At 30.1% G+C, this 17,474-nt stretch overlaps 6 protein-coding genes across 6 annotated transcripts; 4 read left to right on the top strand and 2 right to left on the bottom strand.

Moving 5' to 3' along the window:
- Positions 1 to 488: 488 nt before the first annotated feature.
- EIN_369610 (1-O-acylceramide synthase precursor, putative) lies at positions 489 to 1,640 on the top strand (the record flags this gene model as incomplete). Its single annotated transcript, XM_004259362.1, has 1 exon — positions 489 to 1,640. The coding sequence occupies one exon, from the start codon at positions 489 to 491 to the stop codon at positions 1,638 to 1,640; it is 1,152 nt and encodes a 383-aa protein (XP_004259410.1).
- Positions 1,641 to 2,558: 918 nt separating this feature from the next.
- On the bottom strand, positions 2,559 to 3,857 carry EIN_369620 (hypothetical protein; the record flags this gene model as incomplete). Its single annotated transcript, XM_004259363.1, has 1 exon — positions 2,559 to 3,857. One exon carries the CDS (start codon positions 3,855 to 3,857, stop codon positions 2,559 to 2,561), a length of 1,299 nt encoding a protein of 432 aa, XP_004259411.1.
- A 547-nt stretch (positions 3,858 to 4,404) lies between these two features.
- EIN_369630 (trichoplein keratin filament-binding protein, putative) lies at positions 4,405 to 6,429 on the top strand (the record flags this gene model as incomplete). Its single annotated transcript, XM_004259364.1, has 1 exon — positions 4,405 to 6,429. The coding sequence occupies one exon, from the start codon at positions 4,405 to 4,407 to the stop codon at positions 6,427 to 6,429; it is 2,025 nt and encodes a 674-aa protein (XP_004259412.1).
- A 281-nt stretch (positions 6,430 to 6,710) lies between these two features.
- On the top strand, positions 6,711 to 7,226 carry EIN_369640 (hypothetical protein; the record flags this gene model as incomplete). The annotated part of the gene is made up of 1 exon (XM_004259365.1): positions 6,711 to 7,226. One exon carries the CDS (start codon positions 6,711 to 6,713, stop codon positions 7,224 to 7,226), a length of 516 nt encoding a protein of 171 aa, XP_004259413.1.
- A 435-nt stretch (positions 7,227 to 7,661) lies between these two features.
- On the top strand, positions 7,662 to 8,795 carry EIN_369650 (actin, putative; the record flags this gene model as incomplete). The annotated part of the gene is made up of 1 exon (XM_004259366.1): positions 7,662 to 8,795. The coding sequence occupies one exon, from the start codon at positions 7,662 to 7,664 to the stop codon at positions 8,793 to 8,795; it is 1,134 nt and encodes a 377-aa protein (XP_004259414.1).
- A 4,686-nt stretch (positions 8,796 to 13,481) lies between these two features.
- On the bottom strand, positions 13,482 to 14,027 carry EIN_369660 (hypothetical protein; the record flags this gene model as incomplete). Its single annotated transcript, XM_004259367.1, has 1 exon — positions 13,482 to 14,027. One exon carries the CDS (start codon positions 14,025 to 14,027, stop codon positions 13,482 to 13,484), a length of 546 nt encoding a protein of 181 aa, XP_004259415.1.
- Positions 14,028 to 17,474: the final 3,447 nt, after the last annotated feature.

Here is a 17,474-nt window from a genome sequence, read left to right on the forward strand (position 1 = left end):
CTGAATTAAGTAAGATTCATTCGGCTTATATATCTTCAGCAACTTCCACAAAGCTCCTATCTTTGATTTGTGGTTTGTTTTATAATTACTCATTATGACAATTTCTATTTATATAATTTATTTTTACTATAATTATAATTGTTATAATAACAAAGAAAATATCTTTGAGGTTTCACATCTATATATCCAAGAAAATTTCTAGATTTCGTCGAATTTCTATTTTCATTTTTTAATAGAATATTTTTAGTTTTTTTTTCGAATGGTTTTCAAATCATTTTAAATCTCAATAATCCAAATCAAAATAATATTAGGGGTGCAATGTTATTTAATCACATTTTTTATCCAAAAAAATAGTTGTGGAAACACCAAATAGTTACTTTATAATATTTTAAACTATATGTTATGAAATGTACCCCAATTGAATTAATAATTTTCTTTAATTATTAATTCATTTCTACTTTATTCAAAGTAGAACGAACTACAAATTTATGGTTTTATTCTTTTTATTACTGTCGTTTTCGTTGTCGGCATGTACCACACGTAAACCGCTTCTCTTTATTCCTGGTGTGATGTCCACTGTGTTATATTCAAAATTAGACATTCCCGACACTGTCCCACATTCTGTTATTCCTGAAGAGTGTGTTCGTGCAAGTCCGGAGTTTCTTCTTTGGCAAAACGTTTCTTTTCTGAGTAAGAATCCTATTTGCAATTTTGCATATATCAAACAACAATACAACGAAAAGACCGAATTATTAGAAACTATAGAAGGTGTTGATATAACAGTTCCCGAATTTGGAAGCACATTTGCTTGTTCGAAATTGGCCCCAAATGTTCCTGGGAAAAGCACCGATTATTTACGACCAGTTTTTCAACGATTAGAGAAACAAGGGTATCAAGATGGTGTAGATCTTTTCTGTGCCGGGTATGATTGGCGAAAAGCGCGATATACCCTGGACTCCTATATCTCCGATACAATTTCTTTAATTAAAAAAATCAAAGCGGAAACAAAGCAAAAAGTGATGATTGTCTCTCACTCCTATGGTGGACTCATTTCGACTTTCTTGGCAGACAAATTTGATGATATAGAAAATTATATAGAAAATTATATGTCCGTAGCAACCCCATATGCAGGGGCATTTTTGTCTGTCCAATCAATGCTTTCGGGACTCGACTGGGTGCCTGTCGACCCAAAACTGTTTACTGATGCCTCCCGAAATATCGAAGCAAATTATCAAATGCTTCCAAACCCTCAATATTGGGGAACACAAAACATCTTAAAAGTCGGAACACAAACTTTTACCGCACAAAATTTCGGAGACGTTTTAACTCGACTTGCTCCCTTTGGAAAACAAATGGAGCAAAAATTGAGGTACACATTCGGCAAAATGCCAAACGTGAATTTGACTTGTGTATATTCAAGTGGCGAGGAGACTGCTGAATATGCCGAATTCGATGACTGGTCTTTCGAAAATGGAAGATATCAATTCGGTGATGGGGATGATACCGTCAACTTAAATTCTTTGGAGTACTGCAAAGAGCTTGGTTTCACTTTAAAACACATGGGCAAGAAAACTCACATGACGGTGATCACTTCAGAAGATTTCACAAATTATTTACTCGGCTTTGTTTGCGACAAATAAGAGATTTCTATTAGTATTGTTATTTTAATGTAGTTTGGTCCCCGTCATTAAGTGACGGTATTGTTTCTTTGAAATTAAAAAGTAATAATAATATTAGTATTATTTAATAATAAAGAAATAATAATAACAATTAATAATTAATCATTTATTTTTTCTATATAATTTAATTTATAAGATAGTTATTATAACCATTTAATTACTAATACTGTTTAAAACTATTATTTGTGTTTACTAAACTATATAATTAATTTATTAATATTTAGTAATAATTACTAATAAATAGTTACTTAACGATATAGTATTTTTATCATTATATTTATTAAAAAAAAATTCGGATTTGTAAAATCCCATAATTTAAAAAACACGATAAAATGTAATTAATAATCAAATTGAATAATTGAATTGAAGTTGGAATGTTTGAGATGGGAGTATAAAGTGTTCATTCATCACTGAACTATTCTCGGGAAATTCCTCGAACATCAGGGTAGAAAGTACCATCCTTTAATAGGAAGGTGGAACATATGGATGCATAGAATCTTTGGATGAGCTTAAACCATATGAACCATTTTCGTTGTAAATACAGTTATTCAAACGCTTATGTAACTCGATGAGGGTCAGTCTCCAACTTCATTTTTTGAATCCTCAATTAATATTCATTGATATAAATTGAATAAATATATTTAACTGTCTTATTCATAATATGCACCAAACTCAATAGAATACAATTAATACAGCAGTTAACTTTTTTATTAATTGTATTTCTTGCAAACAAATGAAACAGTAATAAACTTGATAATATAACAAATTCAATTTAACTAATAAAAGAAACTATATAATTATAGTATAATTCCAATTCCTCAAACTCCACAACAAGATCCCAATAAACTAGTTTATTTAAAAAATACCAAAGCGGTGACTTCACCCGAATATAATGGACAGTTGTGGCTGTTCGTTGAATGTGTCGATGACATTTCCAAACTCCTCTCTTTTCAGATCTTTACTATCTTTCAGTGAATCTCTCATCTGATTTGGTTCTCTTCCAAATTCCCTCTGTGAGTCATTTCTTCCGTCCCGTGTCATTTCTCTCATAGACAAGTCCCGTTGTGCTTCTCGGGGTATATTCATCTCTCTTGGTACTTCACGTGTTAAGTCTCTCTGCAATTCCCTTCCCAAATCGCGTGGGAGTTCTCTTTGCAATTCTCTTGGGACTTCTCTTGGTAAGTCCATTGGTAAATCTCTAGGTCTGAACCCATCATATTCGTCTCTCTTAGGAAATGGTACCACATCATTCACTGGTGGTTTTGCATATGATATTGTGTCTCTTCCATACCTTTGAAATTGATAATCGGCATACGCTTGGTCATACCCATCTCTCTTCTCTCTCACGTCTCTCTCACTTCGACTGTCTCTATTCTCCCTCACCTCTCGAACATCTCTAAAGCTATCTCTCTTCTTCTCCGAGTCTCTTTGATAATCAATCGGCTTCTCGCGTTCTCTAAATTCCTTTTGTTGGTCGAACTTGACAGGTGTGTCTGAAGATCCTTCCACTGTCTCACTATGTTCTTGTTGGTCTGACATATTGTGTTGTTTTTGGAATTTTGAAATAGGGTTATTGTCTCGTTCGTTAGTCCCTTGAGTTTTTCGAGTGTTTTGTTTGAACAAGTCCCAGATGGCGCTCTTCGACTCGACTCTTCTTTGAATCAGTTCTTGTGTCAGAGTGATCGGCTCTTCTATTTTTGGCAATTTCTCCTGACTGAATTCTTGTAAGCGGTCGATAATAGTGTCGCACATCTTCGTTGGGAGTTCATACACACTGATTTGTTCACATACACTTCTCCAACTCGCAGAGTCGGGAACTATTTCATTCCCAACATCTATCAAAGCAGGAACGTGTATACTCAACGGAAGTTGCGACACTTTCTTTCCAAATTGTATCGACTGAGAGTCCGGCAGAGTCGCCAAAAAGTCGGTGTATATCTTCGATTCTCCTATCGAAGGAAACTGAAAAAGAGGCGCTTGCGACATATCTGCTTTGAGTAATCTCAGTGGATACTTTAAACAATACTCAAACTCTACCCATCGGAGTTTCGACCGCGACGTGAATAGGAAGTTATAGTAAGCTTCCACATCAAAAGTTGTCTTCACGTTTTTCGCAACTTCTTTTCCAAAACTGAGGTAAGAAAGTAACAATGGGTTAGGTGGGGATGGCTCACTCATTTGTGGTATTATTTTTCTAGTTTTTAATGGTTTTATCTTTTTAGTCTTTTTATCTTTACCCCTTGACGTGTCGAACAGTTTATTATTTCTATTCTTTCAGTACAAAACAAAATCTTTTTTCATTAAGTTTTTGTTGTTCTTTTATCAACAAAATTTAGTTATTTTATTCCTTCTTCTCATTTTTTAATCTTGTACTATATATTCTAATTTTATATTATATTATATACCTATTGTCATCGTAAATTAAAATATAAAACCACAAATTAATATAATAGTTCTTAATATTACTACTAAATATTAATAATATAATATCTGTATGTAATTCTATAATTTGCAATGAATTATTATTTAATTCATTTCAAATTATATATTATTATTACTATTATTACTATTATGAAGTTAGAGTTAAATGAAATTCTATATTTTAGTTCAAATTCCATTAACATACCATTTTTTTGATGTGTTATAAAACAGTTATAACGGACGTTTTGTATTTCAGTTACGATTAACTTAAAAAGTTGCGACAACTGAGATAGAGCAAAACGGAATGAGCAACGCAAGAGACCTTATGGCGCAATTTGCAGCTAAAAAGGGCTTAAAGTTGGACAGTGATACTGAAGCCCAAAAGAAAGCCGCCGATTCCTTAAATCGATATACCCGTACCCGTGACACTGATACTTCTAAGACTGAATCGACATCATCTCGTCGCACGATAGACCCTTCTAAAGCAGCTGAAGATGAACGTAAACGGAGAGAAGAAGAACGTGAGAAGGAGAGAGCCCGTCGTAAAGCTGAACGTGAAGAGGAAGCCCGACGTGATGAAGAACGTCGGAAACAACGCGAAGAAGAGCGCCAGAAAGAGCGCCTTGCGCGGCAACAACAACGCGCGCAAGAGAAGTTAGAAGAAGAGCGTCTTCAGCGCGAGCGCGAAGAGCGCCGCGCCAAGTTGAAAGCGGAGAGAGAAGCGCAACAAGCCGCCGACGCCGAGAAAGAAATCGAACGACAAAAGAAGTACGACTTGGAGCGCGAACAACGCCGAAAGCAACGGGAAGCCGAGCGGAATAAGATCGATGTCTTAAATGCCGAAGAAGTGACTCGACAAAAGGCCGACTATTTGAATCAAGCCACACTCATCGAAGAAAAACAAAAGGTCTCCGACAAAGAAACACCACCAGAGAATAAGACGGAAGAACTTAAGACTGAAAAGCTTGAAGAGAAAGAGCCAAAAGACGCTTCTAAGATGAGCGTCGAAGTCATCGAATTGAAAGCGATGAATAAAAAGCTCAACGACCAAGTCAAGAGTTTGGAGGAATTCAGAGCGAAAGCGGAATTGGCGTCTGCTAAATTGTCGAGAGAGTATGGAACACAAATAGATGGACTTAATAAGACCGTCACCGATTTGACGACGGAGTTGGAGTTATATAGAGGAAAATTAAGTGAGAAGCCGCTGTTTAATACAAAAGTGCCGAGAGAACAACCATGGCCCGAGGAAATAGTTCAGCCCGAATTGAAGGTTGGAGTACAAGCCGTTGGGAAATGCGAGGACGAGTATACAATTGGGACTATTCAATACGACGAAGGACTCAAATACGACTTTGGTAAAACCAAATTCTATAAGAAGGACGTCTTCTTGCCACCTCCAGTCAGTAAGGAACTCATCGAGAATTTGGTGATGTTAAACAACAACTTGAAGGCAAGACAACAAGAAGTCGATAAAGAACACAAGAAATACGTTGAGGGGGTCGAGAGGGAAATGAGAGAATTAAGAGAGAAGTACGAGAAGATGAGAGACTTGTATGGGGCCGATCTCTCAGATATGCAGAGCAACTTTAATAATAGAGTGTCCAAATCGTTTGGACTTGAGTGTAAAATGGCTGTTGAAGTTGCTGAAGGGATTAAAGATGTTAAGAAGTACGCAAGATCGAATGGGGTGGATAGGTGGTACTCGTCACCAAGCAAACACGACGATGAGATGTGGGCGAAGTTAAAGAATGGGAATAACGGCAATGTCGATTACCCTGTCGGACGACACGATTTCAAGGCTCGAGTATTCCAGTTCTATAGATCCGAAGACAACGAATTACTCTGTAATGAACTCAGAGTGTTCAAACAAGAAGATTTGAATAGAGGGTGTGGGTATATTATTGACACTTTCAATGAAGTGTTTGTGTACTACGGAACATCAGCTGGATGTGTTGAAAGAGCTTCTATTGCAAAGACCGCATTGGCTTATAACAAGTATAGTCAAGACGGAAGAAGTAAGAACACACCAGTTGTCTTGTGTGAACAAGGCAGAGAACCAATTAGATTCCAAATGCAGTTCAGTAAATGGGATCAAAAGAGGGCTGGGTATCAAGACACTCAAGACATATTCACCGATCGAGACAAACACTTCGATTACGGCAAATTGCTCAAACCAGACGAGTTGCCAAATTGGGTGGACAGAAGTTGCCTTGAAAATTATTTGAACGAAGAAGAATTTAAAGCAGTTTTCAAAATGGAAAGAAGTGAGTTCAATATGCTCCCTCGTTGGAGAAAAGACGCCGAGAGGAGAAGAAGAAAGCTTTTCTAAAAGTGTTAATTCACTTTATCGCTTTATTTCGATATATTTTACATGGAAAAAATATTAAATTATATTTTATAGTAACTTAACTATAATTTTAGTTAACAATATCATTAAGCTATAAAATTGATAAAATACTACATAAGTATTATATGTTATAGTTTACAATACTCTTAGGTAAATTTATTAAAACAATTAATCTAGAATAACTAAGATATAAAAGAAGACCAATTACAATCAAAATTCTTATAATTAAAGTCCAACAACCAATATACGAACTACAAAATCAAATGATTGATCTTGGAAAACTTGTGGAAGTCAATGTACGAATGTTTCAAGAGGATATCACCTCTCTTTTTTCAAAGCGTTTTAAAACACCAAAGAACGTGAACAAATTTATAGAGAGAGCAAATATAAACATGAACGAAAACAAAATTTCCTTCACTTCAATTGGGATTGTTTTTGCACTCCTCTTTTCTGCGTTACTCGAACCAAAAAACATCTGGAGCATTGTTTTCTTTGTTCTTGTTATTGTGGCTCACCTTGTCATTAAAGAAGTAAACGACGAGATTAACACTAAAATATGGCTGAATGGGTTATTCATCTTTTTGTACTGCGCAACGTTTTACTTCCTTGTTGCAACAATTAGCGGAATTGTGCCATTCGCTTTTGTATGTTTGGTCGTCGCATTTGTTGTTGATTATCTCTTGGCCGGTTTCCTTGCTCAGAAAAAGGAAAAGAGCAACAACAAGAAGGATAAAAAGGATAAGAAAAACAAAGAAAAGACAGAGCTTTCTGTCTTTTAATTTGCACTTTTAATTTTGTTTTAGTTGGATGGCATTTTTTTGTGTAATTTTGGCGAATATTATTACTTGGAAAAATTTGCTTTAATTAATCAGTTTTTTGCCTAAGATTTTTCAAATAAATATTGCGACAAAATGTTATAAGACAATATTTTTAGTAGCATTATTTTTTTCAAGTTATTTTAATTATAATTATCAAAATTTTGTAGTTCTGTAATTTAAATAATCAACTATAATATATTGTTAATTTAATTATAAACTGTAGTTTCTATAATCAGTCAAAACCAATTCGATAAAAATGATTAAAATATAACTTTTTTTAATGGTTTTATCAACAAACTATTCGGCGAACTGAAAGAACTGACTAACGATAACTCTAACACCAAACTTTAACCAAACAATATATAAGCTACAAACTTGAAAGAAGAAGACATTCAAATGGGAGAAGAAGGAGAAGTACAAGCACTTGTCGTAGACAATGGATCCGGTATGTGCAAGGCCGGTTTTGCTGGTGATGACGCCCCACGAGCTGTCTTCCCATCAATTGTTGGCAGACCAAAACAAGTCTCAGTCATGGCTGGTATGGGCAACAAGGACACCTATGTCGGAGATGAAGCACAATCAAAGAGAGGTATCTTGACTTTGAAGTACCCAATTGAGCACGGTATTGTCAACAACTGGGACGACATGGAGAAGATCTGGCACCACACTTTCTACAACGAACTCAGAATTGCACCAGAAGAGCACCCAGTCCTCTTGACTGAAGCCCCAATGAACCCAAAGGCTAACAGAGAAAAGATGACACAAATCATGTTTGAGACTTTCAACGTCCCAGCCATGTACGTTGGAATTCAAGCTGTCCTTTCATTGTACGCCTCTGGTAGAACCACTGGAATCGTCATGGATTCTGGTGACGGTGTTTCTCACTGTGTCCCGATCTATGAAGGTTTCTCACTCCCACACGCCATCCTCAGAATTGATCTTGCTGGTCGTGATCTCACTGACTACCTCATGAAGATCTTGACTGAAAGAGGTTATGCTTTCACTACAACTGCTGAAAGAGAAATTGTCAGAGACATCAAGGAGAAGCTCTGCTACGTTGCTCTTGACTTCAACGAAGAAATGCAAAAGGCTGCCTCATCATCAGAACTCGAGAAGTCATACGAACTTCCAGATGGTCAAGTCATCACCATTGGCAACGAAAGATTCAGATGCCCAGAAGCACTCTTCCAGCCATCATTCCTTGGTATGGAAGCATCAGGTATTCACGAGACAACTTACAACTCAATCATGAAGTGCGATGTCGATATCAGAAAGGACTTGTACGGAAACATCGTCTTGTCTGGTGGAACATCAATGTACCCAGGCATCAACGACAGACTTGAGAAGGAGATGGTTGCTCTTGCACCACCAACAATGAAGATCAAGGTCATTGCACCACCAGAGAGAAAGTACTCTGTCTGGATCGGAGGCTCAATTCTTGCCTCATTGTCCACTTTCCAAAACATGTGGATCACCAAGGAAGAGTACGACGAGTCTGGCCCAGCCATCGTCCACAGAAAGTGCTTCTAATTCATTCACATTTTACTTTTCTATTCTCTTTTTTATACAACAAAACATTTCATTAATTTAATATTTTTAGTTTAAAATAGTTGTTTATCACCAAACACAACACACAAATACAAAACAGATTTCACTTACATGATACTATTTAGAAATGTATAAATTACTGACTCATTCATTTTAAAACGAGTTGCTAACTTCAAAAAAGTAAGTGGCAACTTCAGTATCAACAGAAAGTAATACTCGTGGCAATTTTATATGCATTTCCATAATTGAGAAATTATCAAATTGTGACATTCAATGGAATATCAACTAAAACCAAAGTAATCATCTCATATATTGATTATTTAACTCATTTATAGTCAAACCTTGGCATTTTCCAAACCAGGGCTTTTAAAAACAAAGTTAAAAAGACAAGGGTTGATTTTTATTGAATAATGGTTTCAGAAAATTTAAAATAAACTTTTTGATGGCAATTCTAATTTAAAGTTTGAATAAAACAAAATTGTTTTAACTTGTCTTTTCGATTTTTTGGGGCTTTATTTTTTTAGTTGGTATTTAAAAAAAATAAAAAATAAAAATGGCAAAAGTTTTTCTTTGGTTTTTTATTCAATAAATGAAAAATGGATAATCTGTTGTTCTTTGTGATAACATAACAGCCACATTGTAAATATAACAGTATAATTTGATACTTTGTTGTTGCTGGAAATAATTTTAAAGTAAAATTTACACCTTTAAAATATGCTTCACAAGTCGATGTTCAATTCTGATTAAAACATAAAATAATAATTATCAATTGTTTTTCAGACTTAATTTAACAGACTTTAAGTGTAATTATATTAGTTAACATTATTTCGCGTTTTAAAACAAACTTGATAATCAAACAGAAGATGTTTATTCATTTCATATGATAGATGTATTTGAACTAATTGTTGCACCACTATCCATGTTTTCAATTGTGTTTAACAGTCAACATAAAAAGTTTTTATTCAATACTTACTGTTGAACATAGAGTCAGTCTTTAAACGTTATCTGGTGCCTTTTGGACCATAAAGATTTAATATTTCGGGAAGCCGTCCCAAAAACCCATCCCAATTGTTTCGGGTTTTTTCACACTTTACCTAATGCCCGATTTTTAGACAATATTAAAGCTATTTTGTCCACTAGATATCGTTTGAGACAAGATAATGTTAAAAGACTGGCTCTATGTTTTATTACAAATATAAAATAAAAAAATAAATAATAATTACATAAACTTTGGTAAATTTGTGAAAGAAAAATTCTTTGATATTAAATTTTTATATATTTATAAAATATGTGCTAAAATTTTGATTTTTGCCATTATTTTAGTTTTTGTGTGTTTTTTGATTAACAAAGAAATTGAAGTATAACTAAAAATAATTTGGATTTATGTTATTTATTGAAATCACAATGTAATCGAGTTCTTAAATCTTGCCACGTGGGGACGGGGGTTTGAAATTTTGAGAGCCCTGTCCAAACCTCGACAATCTCAAAAATTTGATTGGTTGTTAGAATTATTTTTTAAAATGCGAGATAATCTAAAGTTAGTTTATTTTACAATTAAATTAAATTTAATTAAACCTTAAATATTTGGCGTTTTCGGTTTTAAACACACAATAAAAACTTTGGATAATAACAAACACACTGATACTCAGAATAAACAAATTATACTGATAGTTGATAACTTTAATTTACATAATTTGTTCATCAACAAAAATAATTCAATTTCTTCAACCAATTGGACGATAGCCAGAATAGAATGCTTATTTGGTTTCAAAAATTTAAGGATTTTTTATAATTAAACATAATTTAATTAACTGTGGTTTTTACACTAATTTGTTTTTTGCTGCAAATATTTACAAATCACAAATTATTAACTAATATAACAATTTATGACAAAATTCAAAATGTTCAATTTGGAAAATGTCGAGGTTTTTCAAATAAAAAATTGAAAAGAATCGAGGTTTGACTATAATAATTTCATTAACAATGAATAAATTAAACAATCCTGGAAGTGAGTATTTTAGCTGGGCAAGAACGCAATTTTGAATATTTTACTTTTTATATTATAATTATTCATATTTAAAAATCATTTAGTGTTATTTAAATATATATTTGATCATCAAGTACAGTAGGAGGAAATATGGGGATGCTAGAAAAAGGAGGATGCTCGTAACTATTGGTTAATTTTAATTGAAAAATAATAAAATTACTATTAATTTTAATATAAATTATTAATCAAAAAATTAATAAAAAGGAAAAACCAAAATAAATTTATGTTAATTATTTATTATTAATAATATTAAATTAATTAATATTTAAATTAGCATCCCACTTTTTCAGTTAACTGTACAGAAACGTTTGACTCTTTTATAATAAATTTTAATTTAGAATTTTTTTTAAATGTTTAAAAGAATAAAATGATTCAATATAGCAAAAAAATAAAAAGTTAAATATAAATGATGATACAGTAGGAGGAAATAGAGGGATGCTGAGAAAAAAGTAGGATGCTAATCTAAAAATAATTTTATTTTGGTTTTTTTTTAATTTTATTGGTTATTTTGTATTTAAAATAACCAATAGTCGCGAGCATCCTCCTTTCTCTAGCATCCCTCTATTTCCTCCTACTGTAATAGTTTTTTAAAAAAAATACTAAACTGATTTTCTTTCTTTCTCAATTCAATATTTATTTAATTTCACAAAGTTACAAACTAATTTTAACTTTATGTGTCTGGGGGTCATTGTCATTCTCATCGTAAATTTATATTTTCAGTTTGAGTTGCATTTTAAATAAAAATAATAATTAATAACTTGTTATTATTTGTTTTATTAAAAAGTGTTTAATATTATATTAAAAAAAGACTTAACTTTATTGTTTTTTTATCATAAAATATCGTTGATTATTTGTAAAATGATCAACCATTTTAATAGTAAATTTAGTAATAATAATATTATGTTATTGAACTTAATTGTCTGACTAAAATTGTAATAATTGTTTTTATAATTGTTTATTTATTATTTATTTATTGTTTATAAATAAATAAAATACAATAAAAATGTTCTTGTTGATAAAAAGACAAAAAAATATTAAAACTTCAAATAAAATTTACCAATAAAAAAATTATTAAAAATAAATTTAATTTTTCATATTTTTTATTAATTTATTAGACAACAATATTATTTTTTTATATAAACAATATCTTTTGCGATAAAAATTCAAATATAATTTCAATTAATAATATATTTCACATTACAAATTATTAATATACAACAAAAGTCAAATATAATATTTCATTGAATTAGAAATAAATTCAAAACCAGACCAAAACATTATTACATTTTACAATATCATTAAAAACAATAAAAATTATTGTCATTTTAACTGATTTTTATTTAAAATATCTCAATTTTTCAATTAAACAAGTTGATATAAAACAACTTATTATTGTTTTGAAAAATTCTTTTATTATCAAACATTTTTTATATAAAATATGAAATGAAATAAATATTTAAACATTAACAAAAAACAAATATTATTATTAAAGCAAATTATTTATTATTCACAACAATCTTTTGCAATTAAAAACAATGGTTTGATTGTTTTTGTTGAGTGAAAACAGTTTGAGTAAATTTAAAACAAATATTTCAAAATGATAAATACATTCAACAACTTTAAAGCAAAAATCGATTATACAAAAATGATGTTAATTGTTAATTAATACACGTCGAATTATTTTTGCATCATTACAATTATTTATGATTGTTGTTTAAATTGACACATTTGCATTTTTTTCTTTCAAAATTCATTTAATTTTTTAATTCGGAATTAAAAAACAATTAAAATGATATATATATTGTTTTTATTCATTTTCAATGCTAAACCAAATAAAAATGATTAAAAAGGTATTTATTTTGACATTTTAAAATAATGTATGTCTTTTTATTTATTTGAAATTTTTGTTTGTTTATCTGTAAAACGAGATTTTTCATTATTGGTTTTGTAAATTAAAATATTTTAATTAAAAACATTGTAATTCAATTTGAGTTTCAATTGAATATTTCTAAAAATATTTTTCAATCATTTTGTCGCATTTTAAAAATATAATAATTTCCAAAATTATTAAAATGTTTCATATTTTAATCATCAATGAAATGTGATCAATTTACTATGCATTTAACAAAAAGAATGTATTTATCATTCATATTTTTGTTACATAGATATTTTGTAAATGATAATACAAATTAATTGTAAAACAATTAACAATTCTTGGTTAATGATGAGTGTATAATCAAAAAAATATAAATCCAATTTTTAAACTTAAGACAATTCTACACGTTTTTGATAATCCGTTTTTGAGTTTATTTTATTTTTATTTTAATTAAAACATACCCCCAAAATAATTAATTATTTTTTTAAATTGTATGGATCAAGAAAAATATAGAAATGTAGTATTTATTTTTATTTTAAAAACAAAAAGTGTTTATGTCATATTGGTTTAGTCTGTTATTTTTTATTTTTTAATGTTTTAAATTAAAGTTTAATAATTTATTAATTTATTAATTTATTATTTTTATTATTTTTTTGAAATGATAATTTTTTAATTTTTAATAGTTAATAAATAATACTTAATTAAAAAATTTCAATTTTTTGCGACAAATCATTTAAGCGAACAATCAATTATTGAGATATTTGTTGATAGTCTCATCCATCCGATTAATTACAATTTCATTATTCAATCCAAACTGCTTGTAAATATAGTCGTTAATCAGAATTCCCATTCTTTCAATCTCCTTTTTGTCGTGTCTTTTATTGTCGAAACTTATCGAATCGATCATTTCGGTGCGCGCATTCCCATTTTTGCCACCAATTGTAGTTGTCTCTGATTTATAGCCAAGTTCTCTCAAAAAATCAAGCATAAAATGTAGACTTTCGACGATCTTGTTGTTTTCTCCCCGTCGGATTGCTGTTTTCTCGGGCGTCCCATGCCGTATAGCGTATTCCCGTATCTCTTTCACCCGCCGTTGAATGAATCTGTTGAACTCGATGACATCGTTTCTTGCCCAAAACGCTTTAACTGTCAAAAACTGTTTCGCAACGATCGACTTTTTTCGAGGGGAAATGAAGGAAATGGAAAAATGTCTGTTGATTAAACCCACAAATACCGCTTGTTCATACACTTGATAATTACGAGTTTCTTGAAACGGATGATGGTTGGTCATTATATTATTTTTGAGTTTAACTTTTGTTTTGGTTTTTGTCTCGAAATTAAATAGAATTAAAAAAGTACAAATTATATTATATTGTGGTTCAAAATTTGTTCAGAAACACGACAAACCAAGAACAATGTTCTTATTTTATTGTAAAAGATTGTAGTTTTGGAATTGTTTTTAGAACCACCTTCAAGACAACACGTGATGTTTGTGGGCACAGTTATTTTGCATCTGTCATAATACAATTTGGCCTTTGTTTACAGAAAATATAGTCTGTCACAATTATACTCAAATCAATTCAAATCAAAACAACATTGATTATTTTGAAAGAGGTTTTAAACCAAGGCAGACTTAAACTTTTTGTTGTTGTGAAAACACCAAAATTGATTTTCATAACAGAAAACCATAAAACAAGTTTCACTGTATTTCAATAAAAAACTTATAAATAAAATGGTTTATAAAAATTAAATAATGAACTTTAATGTATTGATGAAGACAACTCTCGGTAGTAAATGGCAAACATCAAATTAATTTTTATCATTTGGTATGTTTAAGAGAAACAACAAAAATAACAATTATCATCAAAGAAAAATAGTTACATGTTATTTTGTGCATAATTGTATTAGTTTTAATAAATGAAAAATGCTGGTTGTTTGTTCCAAGTCACAAAATATCGGGACATTCGTCCCTAAATAAAATGATAAATAGTAACATGTTTCTTTTCGCTTTATTTTATTTATGGCATTATTTTAACACTCTATTGGCAAAAGTTGCAATATTGTTCTTTTTTGGTTCTTATAATAACAGAGGAGGTGATAAAAAATCACAAATGAATTCAAAATACCTGTAAACAAACCCATTTAAAAGATCCAAATATTTTTTCATTAGCCAGTTTTTCGAATACTTTATTTCGTGAAAAAGTTTCTTCTTCTTTTTCGTTGATGATTACCCTATAAAATGCCATTTTAAGGAAAGAAAAATTGTTCTAAAAATAATTTGCATCAGGTTTTTTTTGAAGACAGCCGTTTATCTGTTTTTTCTTTGATTCAAAACCCGTTTATTTATGTTGGTTAATATGTTATAATAACAAAAATAAATTGAAATTGCAGATCGAAGAATTATCACAACCCCAAAACCCCGATTTACACGTAATAGTTGTTGCCACGACACAAAAGCTAACCGAATGAATAAAAAAAATCAGACTCAAATAAAAAATAATAATGGAGCTATTTTAGTTCAAAAAGATAATCAATTTTGGATTAATTATTGGGGGTTAAATTGAGTTTTATCAAAAACAGTGTGTTATTTGTGGCCGTTGATTCGGGTTAAACCAGTCAACTTGCTCGTGTTAAAGGACATTTGTTATTCAAATTTGCTTCTAGGGAAATTATTTATTTTTATTTTTGTTTTTATCGGTTTTGGCTTCCAGAACGCAGGAATTTGGCTACAAGAAAATAAAAATTGGAAATAGGTATGAATGGTTTGTGAATTAGCCACATTTTTATTGTTTTAAGCACATTAATATTTAATCTTCATTTTACATTTCATCGTCGTGCTTAGACTGCGCTTTGTTGTTCCAAGCCATTTTATTATTTCTTTGTTTGTGAGTTGATAAAACTCAAAAAAATAAAATTTGATTGTTAGAAAGTTCAACAAGTTAGTTTTTATCAACAATCTTCACATTCGTTTTGATTATCCAACATTTCCAATTCTTCTTCTTTTCGTTTGAGAATGACGCTTAAATTGTCTATTCATTATCAAAACAACATATTTCCTTTTTTCCTTTGTGTGTGATTACACAGTCGATACTTTAAACACAAGTTGTTGTTTGATATATTAAAGGAAGTATAAAATCATTGCCATTTTTTCCTAAATTAAATTTTAGTAAAAAGAGTGGAATAGATATTTTTAGTTTTTAAAACCTGTTCAGTATTTTGTCAGTTTTCGAAACTGATATTTTCATCGTTTTTTTTCTTTTTTAAAAAATCCAAAAAGTTAATTCCAAAAAAAATCTGGTATTTATTTTTATAATTCGAATACAACAATTTTGTAATTAATAGATATAAAACTTCTACCAAATTAAAAATGATTTGATCAAAAACAATGACGTGTAAACTATAAAACGTTCTTTCTTGTGAAGAAACAACTTGAGCATTATTTTTGAGAGTATTCTTTCAGTGTAAAGATCGTGGTATTCGAATTCCAAGTGGAGGGTTAAACAATTATTACGGTTGTGTGAAATAATTATCTTTCGAGATTTAAAACAATACATTTCATTTTGTTATTTTTAAAAAAGAATAATATAGCCATTTTATTAAGTTGTATCTTCTGTTTTTATTTGTTTTACTTTAAGTAATTTTATTCAAGTTACTTAAAGCAGAGTGAATACAGATACCACCTTAGTCTCAAGTTGAAGATTTCTCGATCAACAGTGATCTAATTATAACAAGTGTCACTTTAAAATCCTTAACTTGTGACTTAAGTGAAAAAATAACAACCCATTTGAAGGTTGTAAGTAATGTTTTGAACATTGTCAATTTCCTATTAATTGGATATTGTTATAAATCTTTTCAATTTTATGTTAAACATGTGATTATTCTATTTTTAGTACACGACTATTTGAATAGAAGTACTATATAATATATTATAATAAATTTATATATTATATAATAATAAAATATTATAATATTTTATAATTTGGTTTATCAACTATACATTTATAATAATTATAGAATTGGTGGAAAAAAGTCCAAATCGATAAGAATAACTATATTTTATTGTAAACAACCATTTATTATTAGTTTCTATTTTTTTGTTTTTTCAAATTTTTTATTAATGTTTTTGAAATAAGACAAAATGTTTTTAACTTATAGCAACTAACGTTATAATTTACTATAATTTGCAAACAAGCTGGACTTTTTTCCACTTACTCTAATTATTCATTATTGTTGGTTTTTTTAATTGTATCTATTAAGTTTCACGACAACTCTTGTGTTGTTTGTGGTTTCTATTTTTTTTCTTCTTCTTGTACTCCATATTAAAATAATAAAAGTGCAAAGTCTTGGTTTTGTTGTCTAAGTCTTCACCATGAAGGAGTGTTAAAAATATTGCTTATTTTTTAAAGACACCAAAAATGATTAAGAGAGACACCGAGTGTTCAACAACATAGAAAAATATCAAGACGGGTTTCCAATATATTTTCTTATCAAATGTTTATTACTGTGAAATGAAGAAATAATGTCGACATGTTTAGACTTTCCCATTTGATTTATACTGAAATGGACTTTTATTATCTCCTTTCATTCAACTTCAATCAGTTGTTTTCGTTTAACTTTTTAACAGCAGTAAATGGCCAATAATTCATTGGATTATTAAATCACTAATGCAAAACATGTAGCTTTGTGTCAAAGAAATTGTTTTTGGGATTATTGTAAAACTATTCTTACTGCTTCACTC

The sequence above is a fragment of the Entamoeba invadens genome, assembly GCF_000330505.1.
Source record: "Entamoeba invadens IP1 unplaced genomic scaffold scaff_1105074726357, whole genome shotgun sequence".
Lineage (NCBI taxonomy): Eukaryota > Evosea > Mastigamoebida > Endamoebidae > Entamoeba > Entamoeba invadens.